Source organism: Diabrotica virgifera, chromosome 10 (assembly GCF_917563875.1).
Source record: "Diabrotica virgifera virgifera chromosome 10, PGI_DIABVI_V3a".
Taxonomy (NCBI): Eukaryota; Metazoa; Arthropoda; class Insecta; order Coleoptera; family Chrysomelidae; genus Diabrotica; species Diabrotica virgifera.
Genome location: NC_065452.1, coordinates 136,261,566 through 136,274,359, shown reverse-complemented (window position 1 = coordinate 136,274,359; position 12,794 = coordinate 136,261,566). Strand labels below are relative to the sequence as shown.

Genomic DNA, 12,794 nt, shown 5'->3' with positions numbered 1-12,794 from the left:
GAGGTACAAGAAAAAGAAAGAAAAGAATTAGAATAAGAACTAAAGACCAAGGATGCAGATTCATGTAATGAAATGAACAAAAAAGCTGAAAAATTAAAACCACACAGTTAATAAAAATGGAGATGCCATAAAAAAATTAGGAGATTCGGTTCATTTTTTGTTCCACATTTTGTAGTGCTAGTTCTACCATCTTTTCTTATTTGGACATAAATATTTTCAATATTTTTGTTTCAGTGATCGATTCCAATGATCCGACTCAGTAGCGGGACTCGATCAAGATCATCTCTAACCGCATCGCAAGCTGTCTGTTGCCGTGTCAGTTCAAGCAAGACCACTTTCACTTCCCTACAAAGTAGAGACCTTGAAAGTTTCAAACAGGTAAAATCAGTCTCGAGGACACTCGAACCAACACAAAACGATCAATTACTTAATACAGCGCTGGGCTATTACGCCATTTCTTATTTATGAGCTTCACATCACTACTTTTTTAACTGTTATTTTCGGAACTGATCATCAGTATCAACTCGCATCAAAACTTTAATGTATGGTCACACAACTGCAAAGATATTGTAAATGTATTATTGTATGTTTAGAAAGGTAACCTTTATTACCTACTTTTTTATAAATTGTGCAACGTTGAATACCCGTAGCTGGTTTTATAGTTTGTTTCTATAGCATTTCAAAATTAGAGTAAAAGTTTTGTTTCACTAGGTTTCTTCCCTCTCCTCAATGGGGGTTGGCTACTACAATTTGCAAATTCTTGTCTGTCTTCAGCTGTTCAAAATTTAGCCCTGTCCATTGTCGGATGTTTCTTACCCACGATAGTCTTTGCGAAATAAGCAGACGAGTAAGAATGGGATGGGCTGCATTCGGAAAACTCTCATATATACTAAAAGACAAAAAGATACCACAATACCTTCGAACCAAAGTGTTCGATTCTTGTATCCTTCCCGTTCTCACTTACGGAGCTCAAACCTGGACATTCACAAAAATGAACATGGACAAGATTAGAAAAACTCAAAGAGCCATGGAACGACAGATGCTTGGTATCTCACTAATAGATCGGCAAACAAACGAAGCAACCCGAAACAAAACAAAAGTAAGGGATGCCGTGGAACAAGCGGCTAAATTAAAATGGAAATGGGCTGGACACAACGAACGTCTCGAAAATGGTAGATGGAGCAAGGAAGTTGGAAACTGGCGACCGTACGAAGCGAAGAGACCAAGAGGAAGACCTCAAATGCGCTGGAGCGATGACATCAGAAGAGTCGCAGGACCAATGTGGAAACGCCTCACACACAACAGAGATGAATGGCGAGAAATGGGAGAGGCCTTTATTCGACATGTCGAATAGAAAAAAGGCTAAAAAAAAAAAATAGTCTTTGCTTCCTAGTTCTCTCTTTCCCTCGATATGTCCTTTCACTATTATTTGAGCATTATCATCATGCCATCTACACCCCGAGCGGAGTGATTGCCGCCCTCTTTGGGCTCTTCCGATTCATTTGTCATGGTGAATCAGTCCGCATTAACATTTTGGTTTTACAATTGGTTGTGGTTACTCATTATCTAACTCCTATTTTGTTAAGTCCTCGACTATCTGGTTCCCCATATGCTTTTTGGTATTCCTTGTGACCTGCGTGATACAGGTCTCCATTTGGTAATTTTCTTAATAACGGCTTCTTGATTTCTCCTTTCTACTGATCTTCCCTTCATCTGAGTATCTGTGCCTTGATAAATCCGACGATATATTATTTCTCTTACTTCGTACTTCATCAGTTTTCTAAATTCATTATTATCAAAGTTTAGTGGGCCTGCTATTCTCCGAATTATTTTTCTCTATGCTCTAGGATCCTCAATCTTTCTTCATCTTTGATCTTTCTGAGTCAGACCCATTACTTGAGCACCATATGTGATTACTGGTCTAATTGCTGCTCTGTAAATTTTCAGTTTCGTATTCTGAGTGCTTCTTATCTTTGAGAAATTTGTTGTATTTCCAGTAGGTTTTGTTTCCTGTCTGGATTCTTTTATTGAATAGGTATTTTGTTTTATTTTGATTTATTACTAAGCCTCTTTTGGATGTTTCCTTACATAACTTCGTAAATTCTTCTTTTAAACTGTTTAGGTTTCTGCTAATTAATGCTATGTCGTCAGCATACGCCACAAGTTGCGACGTCGATTTATAATTGTACCTTTTATTTCTGTAGCTCTTCTTCTTCCAGGGACGCACCAAGTAACTTCGGCGCCGTCGTGCAAAATATTGATAAGCGCCTGTTTCAAAATTACCAGGGTAGTAGAAATATGATAATCAATCACTCCTTCACATTTCAAGGTGGAAAACTAAAATTTTTTCTATGGTAGGGGAGCAAAGTATGCTAAATGTGCAGTCACTCGAGCGCTTTTGGGGACCTATTGGGTTGTGAAGAGTAGGTCCTAAAACCAAAAAAAATTAAGTAAAGTTTTCCATTTTAGTGGGGACTTTCCATTTTTAATTTAATTTTCCATTTCCAACAATCGTTTTTTTAGATTATAGCGCCATCTATCCATAATTCGAAAAAATATCTCGAATAAAAGTTGCTTATTTTTACGTAACCCCCCACGTAAGATTTTAAAGTAACCCCCCACCCCACCTCCGTGGGGGGTCGTGTTTGGTGCCATTCGATAGATTTTTCAAAAATATTGTATAAGTGTATTTTTCAGTTTTTCGATCTGAGTATTTAAAATATTAAATTTACCCCCACCCCTCTCCGTGGGAAGTCGTGTTTGGTATCATTCAATAGATTTTTGAAAAATATTGAGTACGTATTTTTTAGTTTTTCGATCCGTCATTTATTTCGCGAAATATTCGCTTTTTTCTTGTGAAACTTTGGGACTCACCCATTTCCTTACGCTCCGCTCAAATCGTCAGATTTTTGAAATATATACTTTTTGCAAGTACTTAACTTACCTTATCTAATCTGACGATTTTGAGTTTTTCTAAGGATAGATTTTTTTCGGCCCCCCCTTAACGAACTCCCCTGCATTAAGAGCCAATATATGATAGAGGTACATTTTCTGGGTACAAGGTTTCTCCCCATGTAATAATCTAACGCGCTCGAGTAATCAAAAATCCCCGCTTGGGCTCCTCTACCATACATCTACCTAGATTTTTTTAAGGAAACAATTAATAGGTACACAGTACACTTATAAAAAATAATATATTCTTCTTCTTCCTTCTTGTATGTAGGCTTTAAAGCCTATTCCTTCTTCAATATTAGCCTCCTAAATTGTTTAGATTATCGCACCATCTTTTTCTTGGTCTGCCAATACTTCTTCGTCCATTTGGTGACTTATCACGTGCTATTATTCTTATTATCCTATTCTCTGCCATTCTACTAATGTGTTCGTTCAACTCCTGTTTCCGTTTTGTGACCCATCCATTTATATGTTCTACAATGCATGTTCTTCTTATGTTTTCACTTCTCTTCCCATTCGTCGAAGTATTTTCGTCTCTGTTGTTTCTAGTAGTCTAGTAGGTATTTATTAAAAATAATATATAAAACACTATATTGCACAATAAAACAGAACAGAATAAAAACTATGTTAAAGTTATAAAACATTACTTAAAATTAAAAAAACTGAAGATAAAAAAATAAAACATATTTATATTGCGATTTTTTTTTAAACAATTACACTTATGATGAAAACTAACGGTTATTTCTTATAGAAATTGAACTTTTCTTGCTTTGCCTTTGACAAATTCATTAATTAGATTTTCAATATTCAGGTCCCTTAAAAACTCAGATTCTGTAGAAATAACAGCAAGATTTTCTAGCCGCACCTGACCCATTGTAGATCTTAGTATGTACTTAATTCTTAATTAGTTTTAGTTTAGAAAATTATCTCTCGGCTGAAGGTACAGAAATCGGTATAGTTAATAATACACGTAACGCAATAGTAATGTTTGGGAATGCGTGAACTAAGTTATTTTTTGCAATGTTTTTTTTTTGCTTCAAAAAATATTTAGTTTTGAATTGGATATTTATTTAACATTGTCGAGTCAAAGGGCGCCTTTAACACCTTGGCGCCGTCGTGCGCCGCACGATCTTGCCCATATGGACGGCGCGTCCCTGCCTTCTTCTTTGAGCATATTGGTATTTATTGTTTCTCAGTATGTGGCGTAGGTATGATGTTCTTCTAACTTTCACTGTGTTGAAAAGTTCTTGTTCTTTGCCTATTCTAAGCAGCCCTTCTTCGTTTGAGCTATGTCCACACTTCAAACTCCAATTTATTTACGGTTGCCGTTATAAAGGTCCACCTTTCAACTGCATAGAAAAGAGTCGATCAGACGTTGTTTACTAGTTCACTAGGTTTATGTTCATAAAAATTAATTATTATTACCTGGGAAAAACAACGTAAAGTATCCCGCACAAACCTTATGGAAATTAGGTCCCAGTGGATTTCGTTCATACTTTGGGAAAATACACTTTGAAGCATCCTGATAAAAAGTTCCCATGGGCACAACTCAATCGTATGAAGGATTTTCAAGATATAGAGGCACAAACTCGGAAAATTATAAGATTTACTGGATATTCCAATTCCCTGAGTTACTGGTTATCTGGCAACATGTAGAAGTTTGGATCAAGGAAAAGTACTAGTAGTCTAAGATTTTTTCCTGGCTATCCAATGGCGACCTTTACTTTGACTTTGACCTTCAACGGACGTCATCTTCTAGAGTTTCGAGGGTTTTTGGCATTAAATTGATATAAACAGATTACTCATGGGTTTTTGGGATCGCTATGGGTTTTGGTACACGAATATGCCATCAGAATTGACCTCCGGAGGACGTGGTGGCCTGGGCTACTGCAAGGGACGTCATCTTCTAGAGTTTCGATGGTTTTCGGCATTTGATTGATTCAAATGAATTACTGGAGGGTTTTCTGAGGTCGCTAAACATGAATATGCCACCAAAACCAACTCCCTGAGCACCTGGTTTCCAAGGTCAATGAAAAGCTCTTCTGGAGTTTCGAGAGTTTTTGGTACTACATTAATGCAAACGAATTAGTTATAGGTTTTTGGGGTTGCTGATGCGTGATCAGCACAGACACAGGAGCACCTGGTGCCTAAAACAGGTCATCTTCTTGAGTTAAAAACCTAAGAGTAATCCATTTGATTCCTCCATTTGATTTCTCCGAAACTCCAGAAGATAGCCTGTCTTAGGCATCAGGTGGTCCTGTGTCTGTGCTGATCACGTATTCGTGTTCAGCAACCCCAAAAATATATAACTAATCCGTTTGCATTAATGTAGTACCAAAGACCCTCGAAACTCCAGGAGCCCCTTTCATTGACCTTGGAAACCGGGTGCTCCAGGAGTTGGTTCTGGTGGCATATTCGTGTTTAGCGACCTCAAAAAACCCTCCAGTAATTCATTTGCATCAATTAAATGCAGAAAACCATAAAAACTCTAGAAGATGACATCCCTTGCAGTGGCCCTGGCCACCACGTCCTCCGGAGGTCAATTCTGATGGCAAATTCGTGTTTAGCGATCCCAAAAACCCATGAGCAATCTGTTTATATCAATTTAATGCCGAAAACCCTCGAAACTCTAGAAGATAACGTCCGTTGAAGGTCAAGGTCAAAGTAAAGGTCACCATTGGATAGCCAGGAAAAAATCCTAGACTACTAGTATTTTTCCTTGATCCAAACTTCTACATGTTGCCAGATAACCATTAATTCAGAGAATTGGAATACCCAGTAAATCTTATAATTTTCCGAGTTTGCGCCTCTATCTTAAAAATCCTTCATACGATTGAGTTGTGCCCATGAGAACTTTTTATCAGGATGCTTCAAAGAGTATTTTCCCAAAGTATGAACGAAATCCACTGGGACATAATTTCTATAAGGTTTGTGCGGGGTACTTTGTAAATTAAGGGGAAAAATTGTCAAACTCTACATTTGGTCTGTATTTATGCCAGCTATCACATCAGCTAACACAGTAACGCAGCTATACGGTCCTCCTCCTCCTAAGTGCATTTTCTATTGAGGTTGGCGATCAATATGACAAATTTCTCTCTGTTTTGGGCTTGATGAATTAAGTCATTCCCTGTTGTGTGGGTCCAATCTCTGATGTTTCGGAGCCAGGATTTTTCTTTCTTCCTATACCCCTTTTACCTTCGATTTTGCCTTCTAATATTACCTGGAGCTGCTCAGATTCCCTATGGCGCATTATGTGTCCTGGATATGACGTCTTTCTAATTTTGATTGTATTGACCAAATGAGGACGTGTGTTCATTTTTTCCAGTACTTCTTCATTCATAGTTCTGCTGGTCCAGCTTATTCTTAGCGTACATCCACATTTCGAGTGAATTCAGTTTGTTGACGTCATACTGTTTTAATGTCCAGGTCTCACAGCCATATAGTAATGTAATAGAGACCACACATAACACTTTAGTGTTCTGAATCTTATTGTGACTGATAGCTTGGGGTTACAGAGCATTTTACGCATGTTCATGAAACCAGATCTTGCTATTTCAATGCGTCTTCTAATTTCTTTTGAGTGGTCTAGCTGACTATTTAGTTCTCTGCCCAGGTATATGAGGCTTTGGGAACTCTGAAGGGTGATACCATTTATTTGTATGTTGGATGTAATTTGCTCATGAATATACGGTAGCTGCTGTCAATAAAGTCACGGTAGCGAATACGGTAGCCAACATAATATCCAACAATCGATAACAGTCATGGAACTAGAAGAAGAAGAAAAAGAAGAAGAAGAAGAAGAAGAAGAAGAAATTATTTACCTAAAAATTTAGTTCAACCATTTTTCCAATCTCTATCTGCTTGTCTGCTTGTAATTTGAGTGAGTTATGTTTTGGCTACTGTCTGTTAAATTTGAAGATCCCCTTTAAGATACCTGTTTGTCACTTTGTCTCATTGATACTCTAAATATCGATTTTCGGCTTGCAGACTATGTGAAGGTTTACCGGTTTTTCACTATCGGTCACAAGATTAGTTCATTGATAAAATTTTTGTTGTGCATAAAGGGAGAGTGTGATTTTATTGAGCAAAAGACAGGTTTTTGTGCTCCTTGAAGATGGTTCTATAAATTTAATATATTTGTTGATTATTTATGTCCTCTTCTTAAGGGACCTCTCTAACGGAGTATGGCGATGATTTCTCCAATTTTCTTCCCTGTTTTGTGTTTTTCTTATTAGTTTAAAATATGCAATAAAAAAATCTTCAAACAAACACTGCATTTGAATTAGGATAACGCTCAGAGCCTGCGGTACATCTTTTCAATATGATGCAAGTCTTCGAAATGCCGCCCCTAGATGAAATTACACAAAATGAACGAAAACTTTTATTTTAAAAGCAAAACATACTTTAAATTAAATTAAATATGTATTAACATTTATGAAAATTACAATTTTATCCATCTGATTTTAATTTTGGCAAACTCGTCAATCGGATTGGTGTAGTCTAAAGTAGCAGCTAGTGAGGACTCTATTGAAATAAGTGCTAATTTTTTAGTTTTGTTTGTCTTATGGAGCTTCGTAAATAGTTTTTAATCATTTTTAATTTTGAAAAACTTCTTTCCTCAAGCTACCGAGACAGAGAGTGTTAATAAAATTCTTAGGGCCGGAACTTTCTGCACATCGCATGACAAAATTCCTCTAACCGGGATTTAATCGGGACAGATAATACCGGCCCTTAATGACACAACTATATTTATGTATAAAGAAATTAGGTTATTTTGGCACAAATAGTTCAAAGCCTCTAAAGCTTTTATGGAGTATGGTATCATTTGGGATAAATCATGCAATAATTCTTCTAGAAAATCATTTGCCTCTATATCCGATTCTTTTTCTATGTAAAGTATTGAATGAATATTTTTCTAGTATTTTTCTAGTATTTTATCATCTTTCCTTTTCCCTTTTCTTATATTTCCCTCAATTTAAAAATATATAAAAATTTAAAATTTTTATTATGACTTTCTAAAAGCGAAAATCGATCAATCAAAGAATTAAAGACAATGTCTAAAATTTCGATTTATTTTAAATTTATCTTTCTCTGTTGAGAGCTGATCCACAGATCAAATTGACGAATTTTTCTCTTGCCTCAATATTCATTTTCAGCAGGAAATTCGGAACTTATTTACAAGATTTTCGGCAATTTTATTATTAGTAATTTTCATTTGGTCATAGCCAAATTGTCAGTAAATTTTCATATTTTCCATAGTTTTTGACAACATTTTTACACAATCTGAAAAATTTATAGTTACATGTTGCAACATCTTCGAGACTGAATTTATATGAAATAAAATATCATGCCATGAACTACACCGCATATAAATTTATAATTGTTAATATTTTTTACTAATCCTCGTGCTTTAACTTTACTTTCTGAATCATTGTTGACGTCTTCTATTATTTCGAATAAGGCATTATATATTGCACAAAATTAAAATCTTAGAGGTTTCAATGCATCTATTCGACTTAACCATCTAGTAATACTCCACGGTTTTAGTGTTAGTTGTGAAACATGTTTTTTTCAGAACTTCCCAACGCTTTGTAAAACCAGAAAAAAAGTGTACAGTTCTTGTATAATACAAAAAACAAGGTTGTTGTTTCTGTAGAAGAAGACGCTGCGTCATTTATGACTAAGGTGGCATGCGCAGGGCACGTTAAACGCCCTCGGATAGTTTTCAAATATTCTGTTTTGCACACCCTTTCTTATTCCTTTCATATTAACCCCGTTATCATAGCCTTGTCCTCTGAGCCGTTTTAAATCAAGAACTAATTTTTCCAAATTTGACAAAATAAGTTCTGTTTAACCTTCACCAGTTAAATATTTTCGGCTGATTCTTGGTCCTATATAATTTTTTAATTATTGAATGGCTCAATTTGTATTTTGATTTTATTGATTATGCCGCCCCCTTGTGATGCCGCCTGATGCGGCTGCCTCACCGCATCATAGCACCGCACGGCCCTGAAACGCTCTTTGTAGAAGTACGAAATACAAGGATACATTCAAAGACAAAATAAACAGCAAACAACAAATTTTAAGAACCGAAAAAATAGAGATAGACGAAGCAATAAAGCAGTAAAATTAGCCTTACCTCCGAAAAAAAAAGGACAAGACGGATCTTAATAATTCTTTTTGCATTCGACTCGTGAATGCACCAGGAAACTTTGTGAACCGGAGCCATGATATAATATTGAAAAACTGCATACAAAAAATGCATTCTTAAAGTGCATCTCAAACAGACAATAAAAAAATTCAGAACTCGATTCAGAATTCAATTTTGTTACTCGGGGGTTTTTTGGGGTCGTTGAAAACTAAAACCAATATGACGTCAAAAGTTATCCCCGGAGTACCTGGTGCCCAGGGTATCTACTGTTTACCTCGTCTTGTGAAGTTTTCGGCAAATTCATTAAAAATTAGTCAAAAATCATTACTCGTTTTTGGGGCCGCTAACGACGAATATGACATCGGAAGTGATTTTTAGGAGTACCTGGTGCCCAGGGTACCTACTGTTTACCTCTTGTGGAGTTTTCGGCAAAAAATTTATTAAAAAATTAGTCAAAAATAATTACTCGGGGGGTTTTTGGGGTCGCTAACGACGAATATGACATCGGAAGCGATCTCCGGAATACCTGGTGCCCAGGATACCTACTTCGTATGGAGTTTTCGGCAAATTCACTAAAAAATTAGCCAAAAATCATTACTCGGGGGGTTTTTGGGTCGCTGACGACGAATATGGCATCGGAAGTGATCTACGGAGTACCTGTTACCCAGGGTACCTACTGTTTACTTCGTTTTCTGGAGTTTTCGGCAAATTCATTAAAAAATTAGTCAAAAATCATTAGTCACGAGATAAACAATAGGTACCCTGGGCACCAGGTACACCGGAGATCACTTCCGATGTCATATTCGTCGTCAAGACCCCAAAAACCCCCGAAATAATGAATTTTGACTAATTTTTTAATGAATTTGCCAAAAACTCCAGGAAACGAGGTAAACAGTAGGTACTCCGTAGAGCACTTCCGATGTCATATTCATCGTCAGTGGCCCAAAAACCCCCGAGTAATTATTTTGGCTATTTTTTTAATGAATTTGCCGAAAACTCCATAAGAAGTAGGTACCCTGGGCACCAGGTATACCGGAGATCACTTCCGATGTCATATTCGTCGTCAAGACCCCAAAAACCCCCCGAGTAATGAATTTTGACTAATTTTTTAATAAATTTGCTAAAAACTCCAGGAAACGAGGTAAACAGTAGGTACCCTGGGTACCAAGTACTCCGTAGAGCACTTCCGATGTCATATTCGTCGTTAGCGACCCCAAAACCCCGAGTAATTATTTTTAACTAATTTTTTAATACATTTTTTGCCGAAAACTCCACAAGACGCAGTAAACTGTAGGTACCCTGGGCACCAGGTACTAATTTGCTGAAAACTCCACAAGACGAGGTACACAGCAAGGGCGGATCCGAGAATTTAAAAAAATATAAATTTAAATATTTGCAGTTAAAATGTTTTTAGTTTTAAACACATATGTATAAAACAAAGGATAATTATGTCTTCTGGACTAGAATTCAACAAAAGCAGTGACGGAAGCTTCAAGAATGATATAGGATGTTTTATAAATCAAAATGTTGATAATATTACAGAGTGCCGATTGTTAGAACGATCTTGGCAGCCATTAAAATCGTATCAATTTTCACATTTTGTACACATACAGAATAAAAAAGAAAAGAAGCGTTACTTGGGTCACCAGCACTAAGAACAAAAACAGTTGGTTGGTACTTTCGCACATTCAAAAGGCATTGTTTTGCAGTATTGTGTTTTATTTTTCTAATGAAAAATATGGTCACAATAAAGGGATGACAGCCCAAAGCCTTGTCACTAAACCTTTATCATCTTTTGCCAAACTTATGGGCAAAGACGGAGGCATAAAAAACCCATGAAAAAACATCATACCACAAGGAGTTCCTTCAGGTTGGGCTGGATTTTCTACAAAGTTATCGCAACCCGCAAAAGTCATTAACCAGATAGACTCTTAGAGGTCTAAAAAGGACAAGAAAATTGAGAAAGACTACGACCAACAATAGAGCCTATAGGGTTCTTAGGTCGACAAAATATTCCTCTAAGAGGTCATCGTGATAATGGCCTTCTGCTTCTAGACGAAGATGCTGGACCTAGCAATGAGGGGAATTGTTAAGGTTTAAAATCGCATCAGGAGATAAAACTCTTAAACAACACCTATCCACAGCATCTTCCTGAGCAACATACAGCACCATTCAAAATAAATTTATAACATGTTGTGAAAAAATAATTGAACAAATAATGAATCAGGTTCAAAGTGCAAATTATTACTCTGTCATATTTGAACAAACTACTGACGTATCCCACATGGAACAGCTTTCTCTAAATTTGAGATACATACACAATAACAACATTCGTGAAGTATTTTTCAAGTTTATTGACGCTTATGAGAACATGAAAATAATTAGTGAAAATCAAGAAAGAGGGGAAAAAGAAGGCCTGGCAGGAGAAGCATTGGAAAAAATAGTATTAAACTTATTGAAAGAACTGCACTTGGATCCGAAGAAATGTGTAGGAATCGGTACTGACTTTTATAATACTTTATTAGTGTTACGTTTTGAATGTCTTTATACTGAAAGTGTGTGAAAAGTGTCAAACTCGCCATTGTATCAATAATTTTTAAACCACCACCAAATTACCACCAGACCCCCTGGTACTCCTCCCCAAAAAATGGTCATGGCCCCTCCCGAAAATCGGTCCTGAACCCGCCCTTGGTACACAGTAGGTACCCTGGGCACCAGGTACTCCGGAGATCACTTTTGACGTTATATTCGTTTTCAGCGGCCCCAAAAACCCCCGAGTAACAAAATTGAACTCATTTCCGCCGATAATTGACGAGTTCTGAATATTTTTTATTGTCTGTTTGAGATGCACTTTAAGAATGCATTTTTTGTATGCAGTTTTTCATTATTATATCATGGCTCCGGTTCACAAAGTTTCCTGGCGCATTCACGAATCGAACGCAAAAAGAATTATTAAGATCCGTCTTGTCCTTTTTTTCGGAGGTTCGGTGCTTTATTGCATCGACAAGCTGAAGTGTGTTATCCTCATTCCTCCTCATTTATGACTCTCTCTCTCTCTCTCTCTCATTATTCCTCTAATTCCTTCTCTCCAGTCTAATGCTGGTCTTCCTCTCCTTCTTGGAACATAGTTTAAGGTCTGTTTTAGCTATCATTCGTCTTTCATTCACATTACATGCCCATCCATACCACAAAATTGTTTGGATTCTGTTGTATCTACGGCATTGTAAATCATTCCTGTTCTTCTTATTATTTCTTCATTTTGGATGGGATCAAGTCTGTATATCCGGCATCTGTATATCTTCTTAGATAGTCCATATCTACTACTTTCAGTTTTTTCTTCTCTTTCCTCGCCATTTACCAACATTCAGATCCATACGTCAAAATTGGTTTTACAACCGTCTTGAAGATTGTCATTTTTGTTCGTAAACTAATTTTAGGAGACCAAAGTATTGAGTTTAGTGTCTGTACCACATTTCGACCCAAAAAGATTTGCTTTGTACTTGTTCACACTCTTTGCATATAATATAGTACATGCTCGCTTTAGCGTTGATGTCTGTATTACTTAGGCTTGCCTTCGTCAATAATTCAAACAATCTTTTTAATGGTTCTGTATCATAAGCCTTCTCTAAGTCAACGAACACTGAGTCGGTAAATTTCTGTCTGTTTTTTTTTCTCTATAATTTGTTGAAGT

At 36.6% G+C, this 12,794-nt stretch overlaps 1 protein-coding gene across 1 annotated transcript in view; it reads left to right on the top strand.

Moving 5' to 3' along the window:
• Positions 1 to 240: 240 nt before the first annotated feature.
• The window catches only part of LOC114335085 (transcription factor Ken), a 180,523-nt gene continuing 167,969 nt past the window's right edge, over positions 241 to 12,794 (top strand). The window contains exon 1 of the mRNA XM_050641462.1: positions 241 to 378. Coding sequence (XP_050497419.1) covers positions 247 to 378 — 132 coding nt within the window. The 5' untranslated portion in view covers positions 241 to 246. The remainder of the gene's footprint in view (positions 379 to 12,794) is intronic.